The 21,025-nt window shown below is 36.9% G+C and overlaps 2 protein-coding genes across 2 annotated transcripts; one reads left to right on the forward strand and one right to left on the reverse strand.

Moving 5' to 3' along the window:
• Positions 1-707: 707 nt before the first annotated feature.
• LOC103705846 (serine/threonine-protein kinase STY13-like) lies at positions 708-9,662 on the reverse strand. Its single transcript, XM_008789727.4, has 6 exons — positions 8,893-9,662; positions 5,350-5,471; positions 2,670-2,866; positions 2,313-2,487; positions 1,305-1,439; positions 708-1,226 (listed from the first exon to the last, which is right to left on the reverse strand). The coding sequence occupies exons 1-6, from the start codon at positions 9,134-9,136 to the stop codon at positions 1,017-1,019; spliced, it is 1,083 nt and encodes a 360-aa protein (XP_008787949.2). The 5' UTR covers positions 9,137-9,662; the 3' UTR covers positions 708-1,016.
• A 1,672-nt stretch (positions 9,663-11,334) lies between these two features.
• LOC103705847 (histidinol-phosphate aminotransferase, chloroplastic-like) lies at positions 11,335-20,742 on the forward strand. Its single transcript, XM_008789728.4, has 10 exons — positions 11,335-11,488; positions 11,585-11,803; positions 12,513-12,596; positions 13,432-13,586; positions 13,715-13,812; positions 14,053-14,161; positions 14,392-14,549; positions 17,042-17,184; positions 17,298-17,438; positions 20,306-20,742. Exons 2-10 carry the CDS (start codon positions 11,591-11,593, stop codon positions 20,435-20,437), a joined length of 1,233 nt encoding a protein of 410 aa, XP_008787950.2. The 5' UTR covers positions 11,335-11,488; positions 11,585-11,590; the 3' UTR covers positions 20,438-20,742.
• The last annotated feature ends 283 nt before the right edge of the window (positions 20,743-21,025 follow it).

Below are 21,025 nucleotides of genomic sequence, written 5' to 3' on the forward strand. Positions count from 1 at the left end.
CGAAATATGCTGACCTCCCAAACCCTGGATTAAAGACAACAAACAAGAGTGAATGTTCCTATGAAGGAGCGACACCGGGCATGGAACCTGTTTGGATGACAATATATTGTAAATGCAATGTAACCATCAATGGCTGACAGGGATGTAGTGTAAGATCAAAAGGCTCCCTGCATCTTGTGCAAATTCCACAATGTGCACCTCAGGAGCATTGCAGCAACTGGCCTCGGTGAATAAGATTCAGAGACCCCATCAGCTCACTGGGGAAAAAAAATCAATCACAACACATTGTGGCCTAAACAGGTTCACATTGCACACTATAGAGCATTAAATCCTAATGAGTGATATTTTATAGTAGATTATTTTCAAGGTATGTGTGTGAGGCCCAATAGTCCCACATCGGAAAGACTCGTTCCAGAACCTGGGCATATGAGGCGGGTGTCTCCTAATCCTGCAGACGCGTTTTGGGTGGAAAACAAAACTGGGGAGGGGTGAAGGACGCTTGCGTGAAGCCCCAGAACCGGACAATATCTGGCAGGAGAGCCCCGTGTTCCCCCCTCATGTGGCCCCCACGTGGGCACTAGGTGCCTCACGTGCCTCGCAGAGGCGGGGGCGTGACAATCTGCCTGTTAATTTGATTCAGAGTACTAATAGACATGTAGCTATTTACCCCATTATATTTGCTCCATCACTGATGAATAGCTCCACTGGAACATTTCAAGCATTCATGTATAGAGATAACAATGAGATATACCAAATAAACATAAGGGTCATCTAAGAGACAGGTGAAGACCAGTTAATCCAACACCTGACTAGTCCCCTATCACAGATGAAATTGAGGATCTTTACATTGCCCTATAAACAGAGAAAAATATGGAGAGCTCTTTGATTGATGTATGACCATTATATCTCAGCACTACTACATGTTTTCAAATTCCTTAAAACAAGTTCCTATCTTTTGGGCTTTATGTTCTTTTGAAAACATCTTGGCAGCATTAGTCCGGGATAATTTTGACTTATCAAGGGCCGCGGTACCTGCGGAAGCACCCAAGACATCCTTGAGGCTCACCGAGAGGTATCATAGCTCCACCCTTTGTTGTGTCAATTGCTTCCAACATCACCACCACCTCATCCATCTCAGGTCGCTTGTCAGGGTTTGCATCCCAGCATCTCCTCATCACATTGGCGAAAGAGCTTGGACAACACCGTGGTATCTCAGGCCTCAAGTTCTGCAATTTCATAGAAAAAGCTCAATTTTTCCTCTTGTGATGCTCTTATCCTAGCTGTTGTATTAAGAAATCATGTACCTGCCGCACAACTGCAGATGTAATCTCTGAGAAGCTGAGATCTGGATAGGGCATATCACAACAGTATATCTCCCATAAGCAGATGCCAAAACTATATACATCACATTTTCTGTTGTAAGGATTGCCATTGAGCACCTGCAATTAGTTTGGACAGACATCGTTAGCTGTTGATTGTAGTAGAAATTGATGTTCTAGGACCTAGCCAGATGATAACTTATGCAACCTATCAAAGCCAGTGACCTGAGTCGCTTTTTGCAGAGATCACGAGGACCCCAAGTTGACATCTTAAAGAAAGACTACGTTTCATTCTTGATAGACTCTGACACTAACTTATACTAATTATAAGTTGTACCAGCCTAGGGAAGACTTAGCAGAAGATTTTTTTTCTCTTTTTTTTCAAACATTATTCTTTTAAAAGTTAACACAGACACAGTAGAATTCGAACCACCATTCCTCTACAGGAGAGGCTCTTTACAACCGGACCAGAACCATTTTCATTTATTGAACTTTCAAAGGTAATTCCCCTCTCCAGCAGGCAATCAATATCTATCTCTACCTATATTCGATATGTTCAATGAAAAACCAACTTCATGGACTCATCTGGCAGTCATCTGCCATCTGCTAAGCTCCATTTTCTAGCAACAAAAATCCTTTATGAGCAACTATTTGTTATGCCATACATCAAGGCATTTATTACTATTATCATTACAAAAGAAAGTGATTTTATTAATTTTTGACTACCAAGGTCAGCATCTTAAGAAAAAGATCTATTGCAAATTAAAGTAAAAGGATGTGCATGTGATATCAAGGAAGGAAATATCGTTGTGCATGTGATATCAAGGAAGGAAATATCTGTGCAAATCAATGACATTAGAAAGTAAAAGTTTGTAAATCATGAAGAACAAACAACTTAAGCTGCTGAAAAAATGTGTTAAAAATAAAAGAGCAGGGGAAGAAAAGGTATAATAATCGCAATATACTTCCACATTAAAAAAGAGGATTGTATACCTCTGGTGCCATGTAACCAAGGGTTCCTGTCTCACCCGTCATGTCATTAGGGTTTTGAGCTTCCACACGAGCAACACCAAAATCAGCAATTTTTACAGTCCTTGTCCGATCAAGAAGCACATTCTCTGTCTTCACATCTCTGTGAACAATCTTCTTTGAATGAAGATAACTCAACCTACAGAAATAAAAGAACATCGCTTAAAAGTGGTTAGCTAGCAAACAGCCTCTGGAAGGCTGAAATCCCAACAAGGTAATTAGAAACCAAAAAGCTTTGAACTCAGAAGTGCGAATGAAATTTAAATAAATACGTACTTCATGAAACAGCACTTCTTGAAGAAATAATAACACAATGCTTACCCACGTGCAAGATCAAGAGCCAGCTGGACAACAACTTTAAAGTCTAGCTTTTTTCTCGAATTTCTTATCAGATATGACTTCAATGCACCACCAGGAAGATATTCAACAACAACACAGCATTCACTAGTTGGCATGCCAAGTTGACCATTTTCTGTTTGCACAGTTAGATCTCTTGCACCCATCTTCGCCCCTATAAACTGCAAAAGAAGTATGAAAGCAATGTTAATAGTTCTGTTTAAGAAAATGTAGTAAAAACATTACCGAACATGTAGAAGCATGGTCAAGGAATAAGCAAAAGCAGATATTGACATTATGTATTCAAATTTGGGGAAAAAACTAATGCAGGCATTGGATGCCTTTTTGTTCAAAATTCATAGTTTGTGGTATCAAAAGATTAACCTTTATATTTGCAATAGCAGTAAAATTCTTAAAGACCATTCCACAAATGTGCGTCGTGCAGAGAGAACATAACAGAACTCTTGGACACGATGATACATCAGCTCTTTTTTTTTATAATTATTATAAGTTCTTAATGCACATGTCATGGCTTTCCCAAATTTCTCTAATATTCAGATCCATAACTAGTTTGAAACAAGCTTGTCAAGATGTTGGCTTTAAATATGCAGGTATTACACCAAAGTTGAAATCTCAAAGCTGTGGGCGATGATTCAGTTATCATAAGTTAAACATAACAAGATACCTCCAACTTGAGCGGTGAAGATCTGAAAATAGGTTGGAGCTATGGAGTTAATGAATACTAAGCGAAGTGTATGCCAAAAAAAAAAAATAATAATCACCAGACCAGTTGTATTGAAACGTATCAACTATCAACACATTTGTAGACGGGCTCAATTAGCAAGATGAACTTTAAAAAGAACAGCCAATAATTTTAGAAATTAAGCTAACCTCCAAAAGGAGTACAAAGAGTTGAGTTTATTATACTCCACAAAATTACTTTATGATTTGGAAACTAAACAACCTTTCCAGATTGAAAAAATTAAAGAGTAAAGAAAGCAAAAAGATTTTTGTCTTTATCCCTTGAACCAAGAATATCTTGCAAATATCTATTCAATATGCATCATGCATATAACTTATCCTTGCCTAATAAGAAGTTACAAGGCTTAAGTCTAATAATGAACATTTAAAATGGTGCAGGCAGAATTATCTCAAGATTGGTTTATGAGAAGGACAACGATAATTATTATTACAATGGACGGTGGCCCCTCTTTGTACCAAATGCATTAATATGTTCAACAACAAAAATCATATAAATAGTAAAGCATGTATAGCAGTATTTTCAACCAGAGAATCACATATTTCAATGGTAATAGCAAGGGAAACACATCCCACATGAATGAGAACGAAAAAATCCTCTCAACAGTACTCGTACTTCCAGAATCAAGATAAGGTTATTGAGTAAAGGACCATTAGATCCATGTGGACTCCACACGATACTGGGAAAAAGCAGAAGGCTGCAGACTTGACAACGAAAAATTTGTTGGTTCAATCTAAAAAGAAGAGAGAGATGTTGAACAATACAGGAGCAACAAGGTTGAAGATAGACCAATTCCAAGGTGTGGAGTAGCAACCGATCTTGAAAATATTTTGTGCTACAATGCCATAATAAAATCCAAAATGGAATAGCAACCAGTCTTGAAAAAGCATAATCAGTGAAAAGAAAAGAAAAGAGATAAGAAGTTGAAGATTAAGTGAGATACCAAAGAGAAAAGTGGCAAATAGATGGGGAAGAGAAATGATGATAAAAGGATGATGTGCTCAACCGAATCAGAGCAAAATTGCTTGGACTCATTATCTAGTTGATGTGGGTTCCCTTTTCTATTTATGAGAAGAAATAGGCACGAATGTGCCTATAAGTGGTCAACCAAAGGTTGGCTTATTATATCAAATATAGACTTTAAATATGGAACCAAATTTATAAAGAACAGTTGTGAAGTAAGCAAAATAGCTCGCTGGTATGCAGTAAAAAGAAACTAATAATAACTAAAAGTAAACTTGTTACAGCTTTCTAGAGAATCTACATTTTGATCCTCATTGTAGGTGTCTAGCATTTAAGGTTCAGCTTCTCTCCAGCAGACCCAGTAGTGATGCTACAATTTACAGAATCACAAGTATCTTTTTACCTTTAGAGATTCTTAGACAATTTCATATATGATGTATATATATGGTATAAGATAAAAAGCTCAAGTTGACAATTGTGACTCTACTTCATAAACATGCTAAATCAAACTGACAAAACCAAGATATGAATGGACTGAGGATCAAGGAGAAAGATCAATCAGTACTCAAAAAGCTGTTGACTCACCATAAGATAAAAAGCTCATGTTGTCAATTGTGACTCTAATTGCTTCAGAAACTTGCTAAATCAAACTGACAGAACCAAGATTTGAATGGACCAAGGATGAAGGAGAAAGATCAGTCAACACTCAAAAGGTCATCGACATTCAATTTTTTTTTATTACCCTACTACTGAATTTTATGTTAAGTCAAATTGCACCTATCATCAGTGAACTGTTTCACTACATAAACATGATAATTTCCATAACAACTAGAGAAAATTACAATAAATAGTGCAAAGAAAACAATTGTGTGGTAGAGCTAAGTGATGTTGATTGAAATCTAGTTACAACATAGTGACACTTTTATGTGATAAGAAGTGCACCTTAGTTACGTTGGGATGATCAAGCTTATGCCAAACAGAAACTTCCTGAGTAAACGCTGCCCGCAGTGCAGCAATTTCAGATTCTGTCCCATTTCCCCCTTCGGCCCAGTTAAGCAACTTCACTGCAATACAAGGAAATGTCTGAGGCTAACGATACCTAAAAGAGCAATACCATGTTCAATATAACAAGTTCTTCTAATAGCTCAATGTAAAAAAAAAAGAAGAAATCCAAGTGCAAGTTGCACATAATTAGACTTCTATCAAATTAAACTGTGTTAAGGGGGGAAAAAGAAGCCAAAAGGATGTAAGTTGTAACAACCAGGACCTCACTTAAAATGGCTAGCCAAAAAATATTATTTACGTTCTTTGATCCTATATAAGTACCCAAGATCTGCCCAGCGAATAACTGGTGTGAGACTAAACACATGCCCGCGCAATTCCTCACATACTCTCTCTGTTTAAGCCTTGATGTCCTCGTCAAGTTAAGGATTCAAATCCCTTCAAATTTAATCACAAGCACCACGCTCGGCCCGTGGTCAGCCCCAATGAATCTGTTTCCAGTGTCCTCTAATGTATATAGTTTATGGGCTGGGTCCGCTCTAATACCATTTACAACAACCTAGGATCTCGCCCAAAATGGCTAGTCGGAAGATATTATTTGGGTTCCTTGATCTTATATAAATACCCAAAATCTATCCAGCGAATAACTGATGTGGGACTAAATACACGCCCGCATGAATCCTTACATAAGTTCCATAAGTTTCCTTATACAAAAGGATCAAAGATAGTGCATGTGTCAATATCCGCCTCTAGTTCTATTCATGTGTAGAAATAAAGGTGAAAACCCATTCTACATTTTAAACCAAGTAAACAGGTAATGGAGCATACTAATGAAAACATGGTGGCACCAGATGAAGATTCAAGTAGATTAATCTGAAAAGCATGTGAATGTGGATATAAAGAGGTGAAACTACACGTTATGTAGAAGCTTTCAGCTTAAATTACTGGCAGAAAGAGAAACTGCACGTTGTTACTTAGTGTAAACCATCATAAGTTCAGTGCAAGTGGTATAGGAGAATGATGTAGATATTGCAATTCCACACAAATGCACTGATAATTCATAGAAAAAAGGGTTGAAGTTAGGCGTGAAGTAGATGCCTATTTACCATTATTTATTTTACAAGAGAATACAGGTACATGCAATGATATGATATGTAAAAATTTTTAAAGTCTGAATAAGGCACTACAAGCTTAATTACCTCACTAGGAGTGTATTGTAAGAAAATGGCAGCAATTTGCATAATCATTTTCTGTGGAGTTTGCTTGCGCATCAAACAATGAGATGCTTCAATGGTAATAAAACTACATATCAGGGAACACACAACATTTCCAAATCTGATTGATAAACAAATTCAGACTTAGCTTGTACATCTACAAGGTAGGGCCAAGATACCCATGAAGTTTGACTGATAGATACATGATTTCATAACAACAGGATGACAAGAAGAGTTACAGAGAAATTGTGATCATAATGGCTGAGTGGCAAGGAATTATAGTTAAGTTGCAAATTGATATTAGAAGCAAGTGAACAAGTGACTAACATAATTCCTCAATCATGTTCAAGAAGAATGCGCATTATAATGACCTACCATTTTATACTGCTTAGACTCTAGCATACTTTGCTTGGTAAATTTAAAAAAAAAAAAGATGCTTCAAAGGTGATGGATTCAACTAGTAATTTTGACTTTTGAATCGCAGCTTTCCCACTCAGAATCAGATCATGAAGATGATGGCTTTAACCTAAGGAGCAGATGTTATCTAGAAAGAGTTAATTGCTTTTTAATGTGCATGTTTCGACATAACAAATGTTAGGTCAAATAATGATATTTAACAATAAAGATGCTTCAAAGATGATGGGTTCAGCGAGTAATTTTGACTTTTGAGTCGCAACTTTCCCACTCAGAATCAGATCACGACGGCTTTAACCTCAGGAGCAGATACAAAGATATTATCTAGAAAAAAATAATTGTTTTTAATTGTTATCTAGAACAAAGATATTAATTGTTAGGCAGATACAAATGCCTAACTTTTTGTTAACGCCCTGCGCCCCCCCCCCCCCCCCCCCCCCCCCCCCCCCTTTCCCCTGTTTCCCCTTAGAAGTTAGATGCGACTTTTTGCAACTAGTTTGTGCTTTTTCAGTAACATTCTTGCTTTCCATCCTTCAACTTAAAGATATCACAAGACAAATGATGGCGACACACTACATCTCAATAGATGGTTAGTTGGGATCACATGAAAGTTCAAGGGAAAGAAGGCTACTCCAAATGTCATGGAAACGACTTTACTGAACCTGTGAAACTCACGGGCCTCCATCAGGATATATCAAAGAGATAAGACCATTAATAACTGCAACTGGAATGTACTCAAATCTAAATGAAGTGCGTGCATTATATATCATGGAATATCTCAAATTTGTCCGATATTTTTTCGCAAAATGGGAAAGTTTCGGCTGAAGGGATATGGGAAGCCCTTTTGTCTACCGACTGAATGCAGGGTGTCCCAACCAATAGACAGGAGTCAACTTGTATTTAGTTTCCATAAGAGAGGATAGGGCAGAGAAGAAAACGTCCTTCGCACAAGTTTGTTTGCTTCCTGCGCAGGCTTGGCTCTCCCTGAATTTCTTAGGCCCGAAACCCCTCAAGTGCCTCAAGTAGGTCTTGCAGTGATTAACGGACGCCTTGAAAGTGCCGCCTTCCGGAAAAAAATAAGGTCAAAGTTATTGCAGACACAAATCAGAAAGTAATAATGGATAGACCAATAGACCGTTTACCGGGGGACTGCACCAACTTTCCTATTTCAAAACTTCCAACCAGTTCAGCACAAATAGCATACAGGTCATCAAGAGCAAAGGAGCGTAGTATTAGATGACTTGGAAGAACGACAGTTGGTAGCATTCACATCAGGGATTTTTTTTAACAAAAATCCTTTTCTTTTTTTCTGGAGGAACCAATATGTGCAGAGAAAATTAAACCGAAACAAAAGCAAAGAGACTTTGAAGTGATCACACATAAAATTAAAGGATACAAGAATATATATTTCCACATCTTGAGCACACAACAAGCAGATGAATTATGATAAAAATTGAATGGCCATTAAAAAAAGAAAGAACGAAAGAAAGAAATTAATTAATTTTCCTCGCCTAAAACAAGAGCACCTAAAAAGGACCAAATGTTCATCAAGAACAGATGCAAAAGAAATTAAAAAACTATCCCTCCTCATCTCGTTAGCAAAAAAGGATTCCTTTTTCTACTTTTTCCTCCCTCAACTCCCTTTGGTACAATCAAGAGAAATCCAATTCTACAACAAAATAAAGGAGGAGATTTTTAAGAAGCTACCTCTCAATGACAAAGGAACGCAAGTGGGTCTCTTAAAATAGAAGAAAGAAGGGATTTCCCGGCATTAAAACCAAACCAAAAGGCATTATAATTCAAGAAGAGAACACAGAAGGGCATCCAAAACCCCTTCTCGTCGTCTCGGGCTCACCTGCGACGTCCTGGCCATCATAGACCCCACGGTGGACGGTGCCGAAGGCTCCCCGGGCGATGACCCCCTTTATAACTAGCCTCGAGGTGTCGATCTCCCACTCCTCTCGCTCCCTCTCCCTCTCCCCCTTCTTCTTCTTCTCCATCGTCCATGCCCGGCTTAGATGCCTCTCCAGATGCTCGTCCAGGCTCTTGAGATCGATCTGGTCCGCCCGAACGAACCCATCTCCCCTTCCTTCCCTCATCTCTCGGCTCTCCCGCACTCACTCTGCTTCAAGAGAAAGCTCAAGAAACGGAAGCTAAAAAGGTGGTGTCGTTGGCCTCTCTCTCTGTCTCTCTCTTTCTCTGTCTCTGGCTTAAAGAGGACAAGAGCAAGTAGGGAAAAGGTAGAGTCTTTGGCGGGTTTCTCCTCTGCTCGTCTCTTCCGTTCTTCGCCTATTTATACTTGTCCCCTCTCCTTGTCTATTTATCGTGAATGCTTTTAGCGCTCCTCTCCCCCTCGCTCCTTGTTTCCTTCTCATCCCTTCCCCTCCTCATCCCTTCCCCTGTTTCTCTCTCTTCTATGATCCATATGACGACATGGATCTCTGTCCTCCCTCTCTCTCCAATCAAATCTTTTATGGAACTGCTCTCTCTCTGGTCTCTATCTATTTACGGAACACTTTTCGAGCGCATCGTCACAAGACTCGAGAGCAAGTTTCTCTGATATATCCCTACTCCTTTGATTTCGGAAGGTGGTTGCTTGCCTTGGAATGATAAGCTCATGGCGGAGGGCACGTAAATATAAAATTTTAATGAAGCTTTGCGTTCGCTCCTCCGCTTTCTACTTTGTGAGCCGTGGACTGATACTCGTGGGCTGCTTAATTTTAGAAAATCAACCTCGCCATTTATTTACTGCTTTACGTACTTGATCGCTAAATGATATTCCAATCTTATTCTTATGTAGAGGCATATTTTTCGCACAACGTTTTCCAAGTTATGCACATACATATGGACGACTACTATTTAGTCCATCATCATGTTGCATGCTGATTGTTCTTGATGGCTGGGAAACAATGACCATCAGTCATCATGTGTGAAACCATTACAATTTCTAGCTACGTTTGGAGACCATGCTGCATGCATGCATGAATGCAAAAGTTGAATGAAAAGAAGACAGTTATAAGTAAGGTATCCAGAAGAGGGATGAGGTATAGTTTTGTTTGGAAAGAATTGATCATAAATTATTAAAAGAAAAAGATAGACTTTTATTTCACTTTGTATTTGAGAATGGATGCATGGAGGAAATATCCATAAGAATAGATAATTCTAATATTGAAATTTAGAGGGGCGTTACTATCTGAAACTTTGAACATGATCATAACGCTTGTAGATATCCATAAAAAAACAAAACAAAACTTTTTTCATTCATTTATAAGAAGCATAACATGAGATTGTGGAAAAAATAAAAATTTTAAGAGAACACGGTACTTTTTTATTTTATTTTTTATATCCCAATTTGAATAAAGAATCTTAAATCTTTATAATATTCTAAATTCTCATTCAACTTTATTTTTTCTTCATTAATTTTCTTTCTCGGTGGAACATTTCTTAAAGGGAATCGAAATGGTCCCGACCAATCACACTAACCAACGATAAAACCATACCCCAAGAAGAGCTTGGGTATCCTTTTCTCCAATCTAGAACATCGTACCCAAATAATAATAGTTTATATACTTTATATTATTAATTAGTTAGTTTATTGAAAATATATTACCATAACTTATTTTATTTTAGATATCATGATATCACATATATTATACGATGTTAATATTATTTATAATATGAAATTATATCGATATTACGTATATAATACATTCATAATAATTATTATTACTATATTGTTAGTATTAGTATTTAATATTATATATTATATCACCAATATATTCTATTTTATAATATATTATTGACAAATATTATTATCTTATCATACAGTAAAACATTATTATGATTTTTTTCCTATCAAATATAATTTACATTTATAATTATTTGCATTATTTTCCACCATAATAATCAATTGTAATATCAATATTTACAATAATATTATTATATAAATTATACTAAATTTATAAATAATATTAATTATATAGTGACACTATAGTATATTAAAGTAACTTAATCATAGAAACCGAACTAATCAATGATATGCATGAATAGATTTTCTATGAATAATTCTACCATTCGTAATTTCCATTACTGAAATAATTGTAGCATGGATGATTTTTTTTTTAAAATAAATAGCTGCAAATCAGAACGATATCAACATAGTATTGCCACTTCTTTTTTTCCTAAAAAAACCATCTTTCCGGTTGCAAAAATAAACACACATGGCGTGGCCCCACCACTTGAGCCAATTGCGCTCGGTCCGACACAAACGGTCTCTAGTCTAGGGGAGACGGGGAGCAACGGCTATTCACAGTAATAAATAGAAAAATTTGACCTCATTGACCGTTAGGGTTCTTTGCATCCCATTCTCTGCCACCTTCTCCCCTCCCCTCTGTTCTTCCGTCCTTCCCTTTCCTCTCGCGCTTCCAGGGCAGCATCCGAAGAGAGAAAGGGTAAGTGTAAGAAGAAGTCTAGTAGTAATCGTTATCTTTGCCCTTTTCTTTCCTTCGTTTTTGATGAATGCGGTTCTTTGGTGTTCGCTCTTGCAGGTGTTGATGGGTGTGATTCGAATCGCCGCCAGCCCTTCTCCGTCGATCGCCACAATCCATCACGGATTCCGGTCTTCCAAAAGAAACTCGGGGCGTTTCATGGCTGCTTCTCTGCCGACGGAGCAAGTCGACGGAACCCGGAATCGGGTGACGGGCGATTCCTTCATCCGTCTTCACCTCAAGAAGCTATCTCCCTACCAGCCAATCCTGCCTTTTGAGGTAAGCATTTGAAGTAACTCGGCGTCTTTCTAGTGGCGCTACTTCGAAAAAGTCGGGATCTTTATTGTGCACGTGAAGTGTTTGTTAGATTATCACCCTAGTCCTGCCATTTGACATAACTATCTGAAGTTCCACAATGTCTCCTGTCCTTTCAAGTGTAAGTTGGTGAAGAAAGTCGGTAACTTTGTTGGGTACGTGTGAAGTGTTTGTTAGATTTTCCTTTTCAGGGAACTTGTTCTGTAGTTTTGGCGCTAAAGGTGCAGCGAATATTAAATTTTGGGTCTACCCCCTTCAGTTCTGAAGGGAGCTTTTGATAAGTGTTGTCGTTGACTTTTAACAATAAAGAAATTCAATGAGTTGATGATACAGTGTTTTATTGATGATGGTTAGCGGGCTGTACTTCTATTAATCAAAACTTAGCATGATTCAGTTCCTTCGTCTTATATTTGGTCAATGTTTTGTGAGTAGCTATGCATGTTATGCATGTCACATAATCTTGTCTTGACTGAACTTAGTGTGGATTTGGAAGTGCTTAATATGTTTAATAATGTATGCTCTCACTACTTATGTGCGTGAATGTATGTGTAAATTTTGGGATATGTAAAAAGTTATCACAATGTTTTATCCTCACTAGTTAAACCATTTATGATGTATAGTTTCCAAGTCTATTTGTGGGACTAGCATGCATGAAATTTGTATTTGTTTACAGGTATTATCTACACGCCTTGGAAGAAAACCCGAGGACATAATCAAGCTCGATGCTAATGAAAATCCATATGGTCCACCTCCAGAGGCAAGTTCAGGCTTTTTTTCTCCTCACTTGAGTACTTACTTATGGACTACCATGTAGTAGGCATACCATAAGTAGATTCACCAGTCTCACTGCAATTATTTCTCACTTGTTATTTGAGGCTTGTCTCACCTTCCTTCAAACCTTGAGGCGAGGTTCTCCAAAACTCTTTATTGCCTTAAGGCTTATTGGTGAGACTCTATGACCTGAAGTTTATCACATTAGAAGGTTCATATGAGGTGCATGCGTTATCAACCGAAGTCACACCTTATGGCATATATGGATGGAGTGCAAGTTAAGCTCTGCATGTTTGCACAACCAAATAGAGGGGATGAGTTGATATATTCTTATATTCTGGTTTGATGCCGTATGCGGACCCAAATTTTCGTGTGAAGTTTACCATGCTGAAGTATAAAAAATTGCATTCGGCATGAAGTTTAGTTTGCTTCTCAATAATTAACTTCAGGCCATTCTTAGTTTACTTGAGTGGCATCATAATTCATTATGCGAAATGTGCAGTCATAAACATTCAAATTGTGTTGGTGCAGGCATGCTGGACCTGACACCTAAAGCTCCTTTTTTTCCTTCTTTATTCTGTTTTCTCTAATGATAAGGATTGTAATCCTTTTCCACTGAAAACATATAATAGTCCATAAGTTGATGGCATGTTACTTGATCTTCGTTACTGGCACTGCAACCTTTTATTTTAGTACACCAATGAATTGTAAACAGTGCAAAAATAGGGGGAAAAGGATTTTACCATTTATTAGAACCATATATTTTGCTCAGAGCTATTAACAGTATAAAGATCTAACTATGTACTCCAGATATTTTATAGGTACTTGATGCTTTGGGAGCTTTAAGATTTCCTTATGTATACCCTGACCCTCAGAGTCGCCGTTTACGTGCTGCTCTTGCTGAAGATTCAGGCCTAGATTCTGATTATATACTTGCTGGGTGTGGTGCAGATGAGCTCATTGACTTAATCATGAGGTTAAAACTTGAAACTCCAGTTTCTTATTTTATTTTTATTTTTATTTTATGAATATAGAGATGTTTCCTTTACCTTTAAGGGATATCAGCACATTTGATGTTTTGTTTATTCTGTAACATTCCTACAGATGTGTACTTGATCCAGGTGACAAAATCGTGGACTGCCCTCCAACATTTACAATGTATGAGTTTGATGCAGCAGTGAATGGGGCTCTAGTCATTAAGGGTATACCACTGGCTTCTTTTATTTAACCGCTGTTTTTCTTAAAAGACTTGTATACTCCACTTCATTTATCAAGCATTGTCTATTATCTGTCAAGTCTTCTTGTTCTTAATATTTGACTAGTTTTGCTGGATAATTCTGTGTCCAAACAAAAGATAAACCACTGTTACTTGATCTTCTACAAATTTCATCTTTTGACTATTAAAATATTCTGAGATGTGCATTGCCATTCCTGCATTGCAGTCCCAAGGCTGTCAGATTTTACTTTGGATATCCCTCGGATAGTTGAAGTGGTGGAACAAGAAAAGCCAAAATGCATTTTCCTGACTTCTCCAAACAATCCAGATGGAAGGTATTTTCCCTTTCCTGATTCATAATATATCGTCATCAGCAATGAAAGAAACCAGTATATATACTGAGAAGTTATGAGAAACTCATCTTGAACTTTTGGTTGAAATTGCATAGTCTGATTTATTAGAAACTTATATGCAACTTTCCTTTTTCCTGAAATGCTTGAGGCATAAACATTTTCTTCAGAACATCTAATGTTATTTCCTTGTCATCGTGTATCTTCTGTATCAGTATAATCAATGACGAGGCTCTCCTAGAGATTCTTAATTTGCCTATACTGGTTGTGCTGGATGAAGCATATATTGAATTCTCTGGTATGAAATCGAGGATGGATTGGGTAAAGAAGCATGAGAATTTGATTGTTCTCCGAACATTTAGCAAACGAGCAGGTATGCAAATGTTTTTCTTTGCTTCTTATTTCTATCTAGGGCTTCATATGCTGTGGTGTGGATGCAATACGTTTGACATCTTCACTCTCTTGTTCTAACCTATTTTCCTCAAATGCTTTGTGTACTTTTCAATATCCAATTCTTGCACACTTTTATCTATTGGAGATTGTATGTTGCTTATCATTGTCCTTGATCTTGGCATGCGTGCCTGTTGAAAATATGCATGCATGCTGCTCATATTGTATATTATATATATGTAAAAAAAATCTGAATGTTACCAGTGGTTTAGAACTTTCATTTTCTTTGATGGGACATTAGTATTTATGTTCTTTTATTATTTTAGATGGGCTTGTTTCTTATGGCGTCTTAATACCACAGTCATAATTGTTACATATCTGAATTGTATTTCTTCTTCCATTAACTCTGGAATGCTTCAGTCAGTAGTTTCTTATGTAGTCCAAGTATCTGTAATCCTCTGTGGGTTTTCCTTGTTGCATTATGTTTAATGTATGTTCTGTACTGTAAGGTAGAAAACAATAGATTTAGGACATGTGGAAAGCCGATAAAGTTACAAAATCTGTTAAAAACAATGGCTTGAACACTTGACCAACTTGGCATTCATTAACTTGTTGGGATTGGTATTACCAGGAACTTATTATAGATCTTTCATTGTGAATGATCTGCAATCAGCTGCGGACAAACAAAAGTGGAATTATGTATATCTTTAGGTCTATGCAGTCAAAACAATTTTTCTGGCAAGACCCATGGTTGAGATGTAGGATGGAGGATATGTTTACTTGATGACTACAGAGAGTCAATTGGAGACAGCTTTGGACTTTGGAGTGGATGGCTTGAAAATGTTTCTGCTTTGTTTGAGATGAGTTTCATGTTATCAATTTGGTTCGTTAAAGTGGAGACCTAGCAAGCACTGTGATCTTTGAATGACTTGCAAAGGACATGAGCTTGGACTGAGACGTATAAAAGTAGCTAGATCCCCATTCTGAGATGCTGATAGATCTGAAATTTTGACGGAAGGCAGGAAACGTGAAAGATATCATCGAGCGGCTGTTCATAATAATAAAATAGCAAAAGAAGAAAATATCTTACTATCTCTTCTTTTTTTTATTCCTCCAATTACTTTTTAAGCTAAGGATTTGAAATTGTATAGTTCCAACCTTAGACCTTATTGTTTGTGCTCTTGTTTGTAGTTGGACATCAGAGACTTCTTAAACAAATTGTGAACATTTATTATATGGAGGATGGAGGATTTTTATACATGAGAATGAGTAAAGTTCACCGTCCCGGCACCGGACTCCGTATCGGTGCCACACTAGCACTGAATCGGTACGGTACGGAGTCTTTTTGGCATATCGAGTATCGGTACGCCTTCCATACCGGATACCAGTACTGAATCGGTACGATACGCTCCGTACCGCCTGGCTAGGGCTGGTATGGCAAACCATGAGAATGAGGAATATCAATGAGATTATGAGAGTGTGTGTATTGGAGTGTGTTCTTGGGGGGAAAATTCCAATAAATGATATTGAGTGCATCTAACTGTTTTCTGGACTATGGATTTGACCGAGAAGAATGGAATAAGGGACAAGGGAAGTAAAATATTGTGAAATATAATTGCAGGTGGAGACTAAGGCAGATGGGGTGAAGTGGTTAAGAAAGTATGAAGGTTCGCTGTAATGTTGCTTGGCCACCTGATATGAGATTCAAGTGTTTAGATTTCAAGTGTCCATGAATACAATTTGTATATACAAATACATGATAAGTAAGAATATCAATGGTACTGTGAGAGTGTACTGGAGTGTGTGATCAGGGGGCTGAATTCCATTAAAAGAGGTCGTGCTTGTAACTATTTTCTGGACTATGGATTTGACAGAGAAGAAAAGAATAAGAGTGCAAGAGGGGTAAAATAGTGTGAAATATAATTGCAGGTGCAGACTAAGGTAAAATAATTACTGAAGTAAAAATAGTATGCCTTTAAATTGTTTATCAAAGCGAAGGTTGTAGGAAAATGAAAATTTTAGATCCCCAAAATAATTCATTTTACTGATATTAAAAGCTGGAATTTTTTTTGGCTCAGTAAGAGCGCCTGCTGGGATGGCTAGATGATTCAGACATATAGTGCATATTACGGGCAAATGGCTGTAAGGTTATAAAGGCTTTTGCTTGTTCTGTTGTCGCTTCAGTGGGGGGGAAGAAAGGTCATATATGTGTTTCTTAATGTCCTTCTGAAGGGAGCACTTAAATGGAATGATCAAATTAAAAATGTATATGATTCAGCATGAATACATGCTCAATGGTTATTATGATTTATGAAAGTTCCTAAATTTTTTTGTTGCCTAAAGTGATGTCTGTGCTACAGAGGACATGAGATTCTTGCTCTGGTTAAGACCTCAGCAGCGATAGTTCTCCTTACCTTTTTTTTTTCATTAGCCAAAACTGTGAAAAGATGTAGTTTGTGCTTGAAATTGAAACAGGCTTAGCTGGACTTCGTGTTGGATATGGAGCATTTCCTCTTAGCATTATTGAATATCTGTGGCGGGCAAAGCAGCCGTATAATGTGTCCGTGGCAGCAGAAGTCGCTGCATGTGCGGCTCTGCAGAACCCTGGTTACTTGGAGGTACTTTTGTCCTATGAAATATCTCTTGTACTTTCTTATTTGATCTTATCCTGAAAGTGTGACTATGCCTAATCCTCCATGCTATCAATATTCCATCTCAACTTTTTCTCCAGAGAGTGAAGAATTCTCTTGTGCAAGAAAGGCAAAGGTTGTATAATCTTCTGAAAGGAGTACCCTTCCTGAAGCCATATCCAAGTTATTCAAATTTCATTCTTTGTGAGGTTACATCTGGAAAGGATGCTAAGAAACTGAAGGTAATTTATCTTTGAAACAAGTTTTACACTAATAGTTGCTAGCTAATTGTTGCTTTTCCCTATCTATTTACAAGTTGATGTGAAATCTTTAAAAGTTGTTCAGTTGGTACATAGCAATACAACTTTTTTGTTAGTTATGTTAGTCAGTTCTCTGATTTTCACAGTTCTGTTTTCTAAAGACACCAAGTTGAAGACATGGAAAAATTGGCTCATTAGAGACAGTGCCATTTTGACGAGATAAATGCCATTTTAATTGAAACGGACAATCTTAGCAACCATTTTTCCCTTTTAGATTGTAACTATAACATACAGCATACATGAACTTCTACTCCTCAACTTATCATAAACTTTTTGGAGACATCTTATCTGATTTAACGATAATATGATGCATGTCTTCGATGTTTATATATGCAAATACATATACATATGCATATGCATATATATGTATATGTGTGTGTGCGTGGATGTGTCAGCTATCTGGATGGTATTTTCCTTTATAATGTTGATACTTCATTTCTGTCTGGCATGCGAATAGATATCAATTGCCCAATAGTTGTGCACTAGCAATTATTGACCGCTAATTTTGCTAGAAAATGTTTCATGTTCATACTAGTGGCTACTTAAATTAAATCTTTCTCTTTATCTCTTTGTGTGGTATTGAATTTTTGGGCCTAAATTGTTTACATTATTTTGGCTGGTTAACTTGATGCCTTGCATATGCTACATAAGATGGCTGTTTGGGTATTCAATGGATCTTGTCACTTTGCACAGGACAATAAATGCTTCTTTAGATAACCAGGTTCTACATGGTGCTTAGGCAATTATAGGAAAAAGAAAAGAGTAGAAAATGACCTAAACATGGTTTAGGCAATTTGTAAAAAAGGCAATTTGTAAAAAGCTAATGATAAAGTACCGATATCTTATATGGTGGATGATGAGAAAGGGATGTAGAACGGGACTTAGGACAATTTTCAAGACATGTATTAGGAGCGTACAACAAGTGCACAACTTACATTATGATACATTGTGGGATTCCTGATGATTGAAGTCTTTACCATGAGAGGAGGCCCGTAAATTTCATGTAGTGGGTGTATTGGTACAGATTATGTGTATGATTATATCTGTATCTTCTCCTCATTTGATAGATATGAATAGAAGATGGATGTTAGTGGATATTAAAAATAACTATTTGTGCATTGAATATTAGAAATATTCATGTCTGTTGAGAATATAATTAGTCTAATATAGGCTTCGTGAAGAGAGAAAGGTTAAACGAGAACTCTGGTTGATGTTTTCACCAATGTCCAAATAAATAGAAGTGGAGCTTGTGAAATATAAATTAGAGCTGTCGATTATTGTAATCAGAATGGGTTAAAGAAATATAAATATTTGGCTTTTATTTTGCTTTATCTTGCATGGATAAAACTCTAGATAATGGATATATAATCTGAATTCAATTTTGTATATAATTTATATCAACATCTGATTATGTATAGATAGAAATGGATCATAATATTTTGTTCAGAGTACAATCATAAGACTGCATAAATGTTTGAGCATTAAACTGGGATTATGGAGGACTTTCAGATAATAAAAATCACAAAATTAGGTAGACGGAAAAAGAAATGCAACTTCACATGGAAAATGGGAGGACGTGAAAATGTTGTTAGAATCAACAAACAAAAATACCTTGAACAGTTAGTCCTTACAGTATGAATATGGGCTAGATTTTGTGCGATTTCTGCAAAACAGAAGAAACATCTTTGCCACAGATCTAGGTTAGATACTTTGTGGATTCTGCAAGCAGAGCAGAACCTCTAAAGAGCAGGCACATATTTCTTTGGTTTAATGAGCTTGCCACATTTTCAGCTGCTGATGAAATACATCACTATTCACAGTCAAGACCTACTCAGTCAAAAGTACTTGAATATTATATTTTATAGAGCTGTAAGAATTATATTTGTGGATGGTATGAGAAGTGAGAAGGGACTCAAGATACGGAAAGATCTGTACTAGTCAACTATGAGAAGATTTCTTTCCTTCCTGGCAGACATGGTGGTCATCTGTGGCTGGAAAAGGATTAATAAGTAGAGATGGGATGGTAGGACCAAACTCTTGAATATAACTTTTTCACTATTTACCAGTTTAGCATTTAAGTGCATAGAAAATTCAGACCACAAATAATTTCGGATCTTCTATATCATATATAAGAAGTGTTAGATATCTATATTGACAAAAGCCTTCAGCCCATAATGAAGGTGCAATCATATTAAAGGTTTATGTGTGAACTTTTCTGTTTATTTCTGCTTCATTGGACATGGTGATCCTAGCTTTTTTGAAGTATGCATGTCCTCGATATGATCTAGCTTCCTTTTGAGTTGTTATGAAATATTATTTTAATATATATATAGGTGCGGGACTCACACTCAAAGTAGGTGGGTGTAGGATTATAGAAGTACTATATCTGAAAATATGGAAACATGTTTTTAGTAATTTTTAGAATAAAATCATCTTAGGAAACTCTCATGATCTGCTTTCTGGCACAATCCTTTTGTTTCAAGATGAGATATCATTCTTCCTTGTTTACTGGATGCAGTGGAGTTTTTTTTAATGTTTGTACATGTAGTCATGAAGATAACCTACCAGATGATGTTTCAATTTGGCATCAAGCATACTTCAATATATGTTTTATTGCACATGATAAATTTGACAAATCCATTTTATCTTGAATGTCGGTAGTTGTTGGAAATAGCATTCACAAAAGTCTTCACATGTTAAACTATGAAAGGGAAAGATTATCATTTTTATGTTCCTTCTTTTCCTTTTCGCTCTGTCCGTGCCCTTACCATTTCTTGAAGTTCTTTCAGGAAGACCTTGCCCAGATGGGTGTGATGATTCGCCACTACAATAACAAGGAATTAAAGGGCTATGTTCGTGTTTCTGTGGGAAAACCTGAGCACACGGATGCCCTAATGGAATGCCTCAATCTCCTCCAGTGATCAGACTTCTGGTGCAATAACTATCCACACATGAAACTGTTCCATGCCCCATTTCTTGTCAATGTTTAGATGGAAACTTGAACGAAATACATCAGCTGAGCCAACTATGCTTGAAATTAAGCTGAATATCACATCTTTTGGATGCTTAATAGATGGCAATAGATTTATTCCAGAGTGCATTTAAGGAAGAATCACTGTCATTGATTACAAGTTAAGATTCTTCAGTTGTATATATTTTTTTAGGACACTTAGAGGAAAGATGGAGCAAAAGAATTTCGTTACATGGTTGCACTCTTTTCTTGTTACCTGTTCTTCCTTTGTGGCTTGAGATGTTTGTGCCAAGGTTCAGGTGACAATTGGAGATATGAAGATGGATGTTCAGCATAATCAAAAAGACGAGGTTTAGACCCTGCCTGGGTATTTGACAAGCACTTGCGGCCGTGTGAACCAAAACCCTATTAATAAATATGAACACATTCCCACTAGTTCCCAAAAAATATGAATTTGTATCAAATTAGAACTAGTAATTAATCCTAACATGGAAGTATTGGAAAAACTCATATAAGCAAGAGAAGAAAATTTCTAGAG

The sequence above is a fragment of the Phoenix dactylifera genome, chromosome 15 (genome assembly GCF_009389715.1).
Source record: "Phoenix dactylifera cultivar Barhee BC4 chromosome 15, palm_55x_up_171113_PBpolish2nd_filt_p, whole genome shotgun sequence".
Classification (NCBI taxonomy): domain Eukaryota; kingdom Viridiplantae; phylum Streptophyta; class Magnoliopsida; order Arecales; family Arecaceae; genus Phoenix; species Phoenix dactylifera.

Coding starts and splice junctions, on each gene's coding strand:
- LOC103705846 (XM_008789727.4), bottom strand. CDS start 9,136: ATGAGGGAAGGAAGGGGAGATGGGTTCGTTCGGGCGGACCAGATCGAT. Junction 2,867..5,349: donor ATCATCCCAACGTAACTAAG/GTGCACTTCTTA, acceptor CTTCTTTTGCAG/TTTATAGGGGCGAAGATGGG. Junction 1,440..2,312: donor TTGGTTACATGGCACCAGAG/GTATACAATCCT, acceptor AACTAATTGCAG/GTGCTCAATGGCAATCCTTA.
- LOC103705847 (XM_008789728.4), top strand. CDS start 11,591: ATGGGTGTGATTCGAATCGCCGCCAGCCCTTCTCCGTCGATCGCCACA. Junction 11,804..12,512: donor AGCCAATCCTGCCTTTTGAG/GTAAGCATTTGA, acceptor ATTTGTTTACAG/GTATTATCTACACGCCTTGG. Junction 17,439..20,305: donor AGGATGCTAAGAAACTGAAG/GTAATTTATCTT, acceptor AAGTTCTTTCAG/GAAGACCTTGCCCAGATGGG.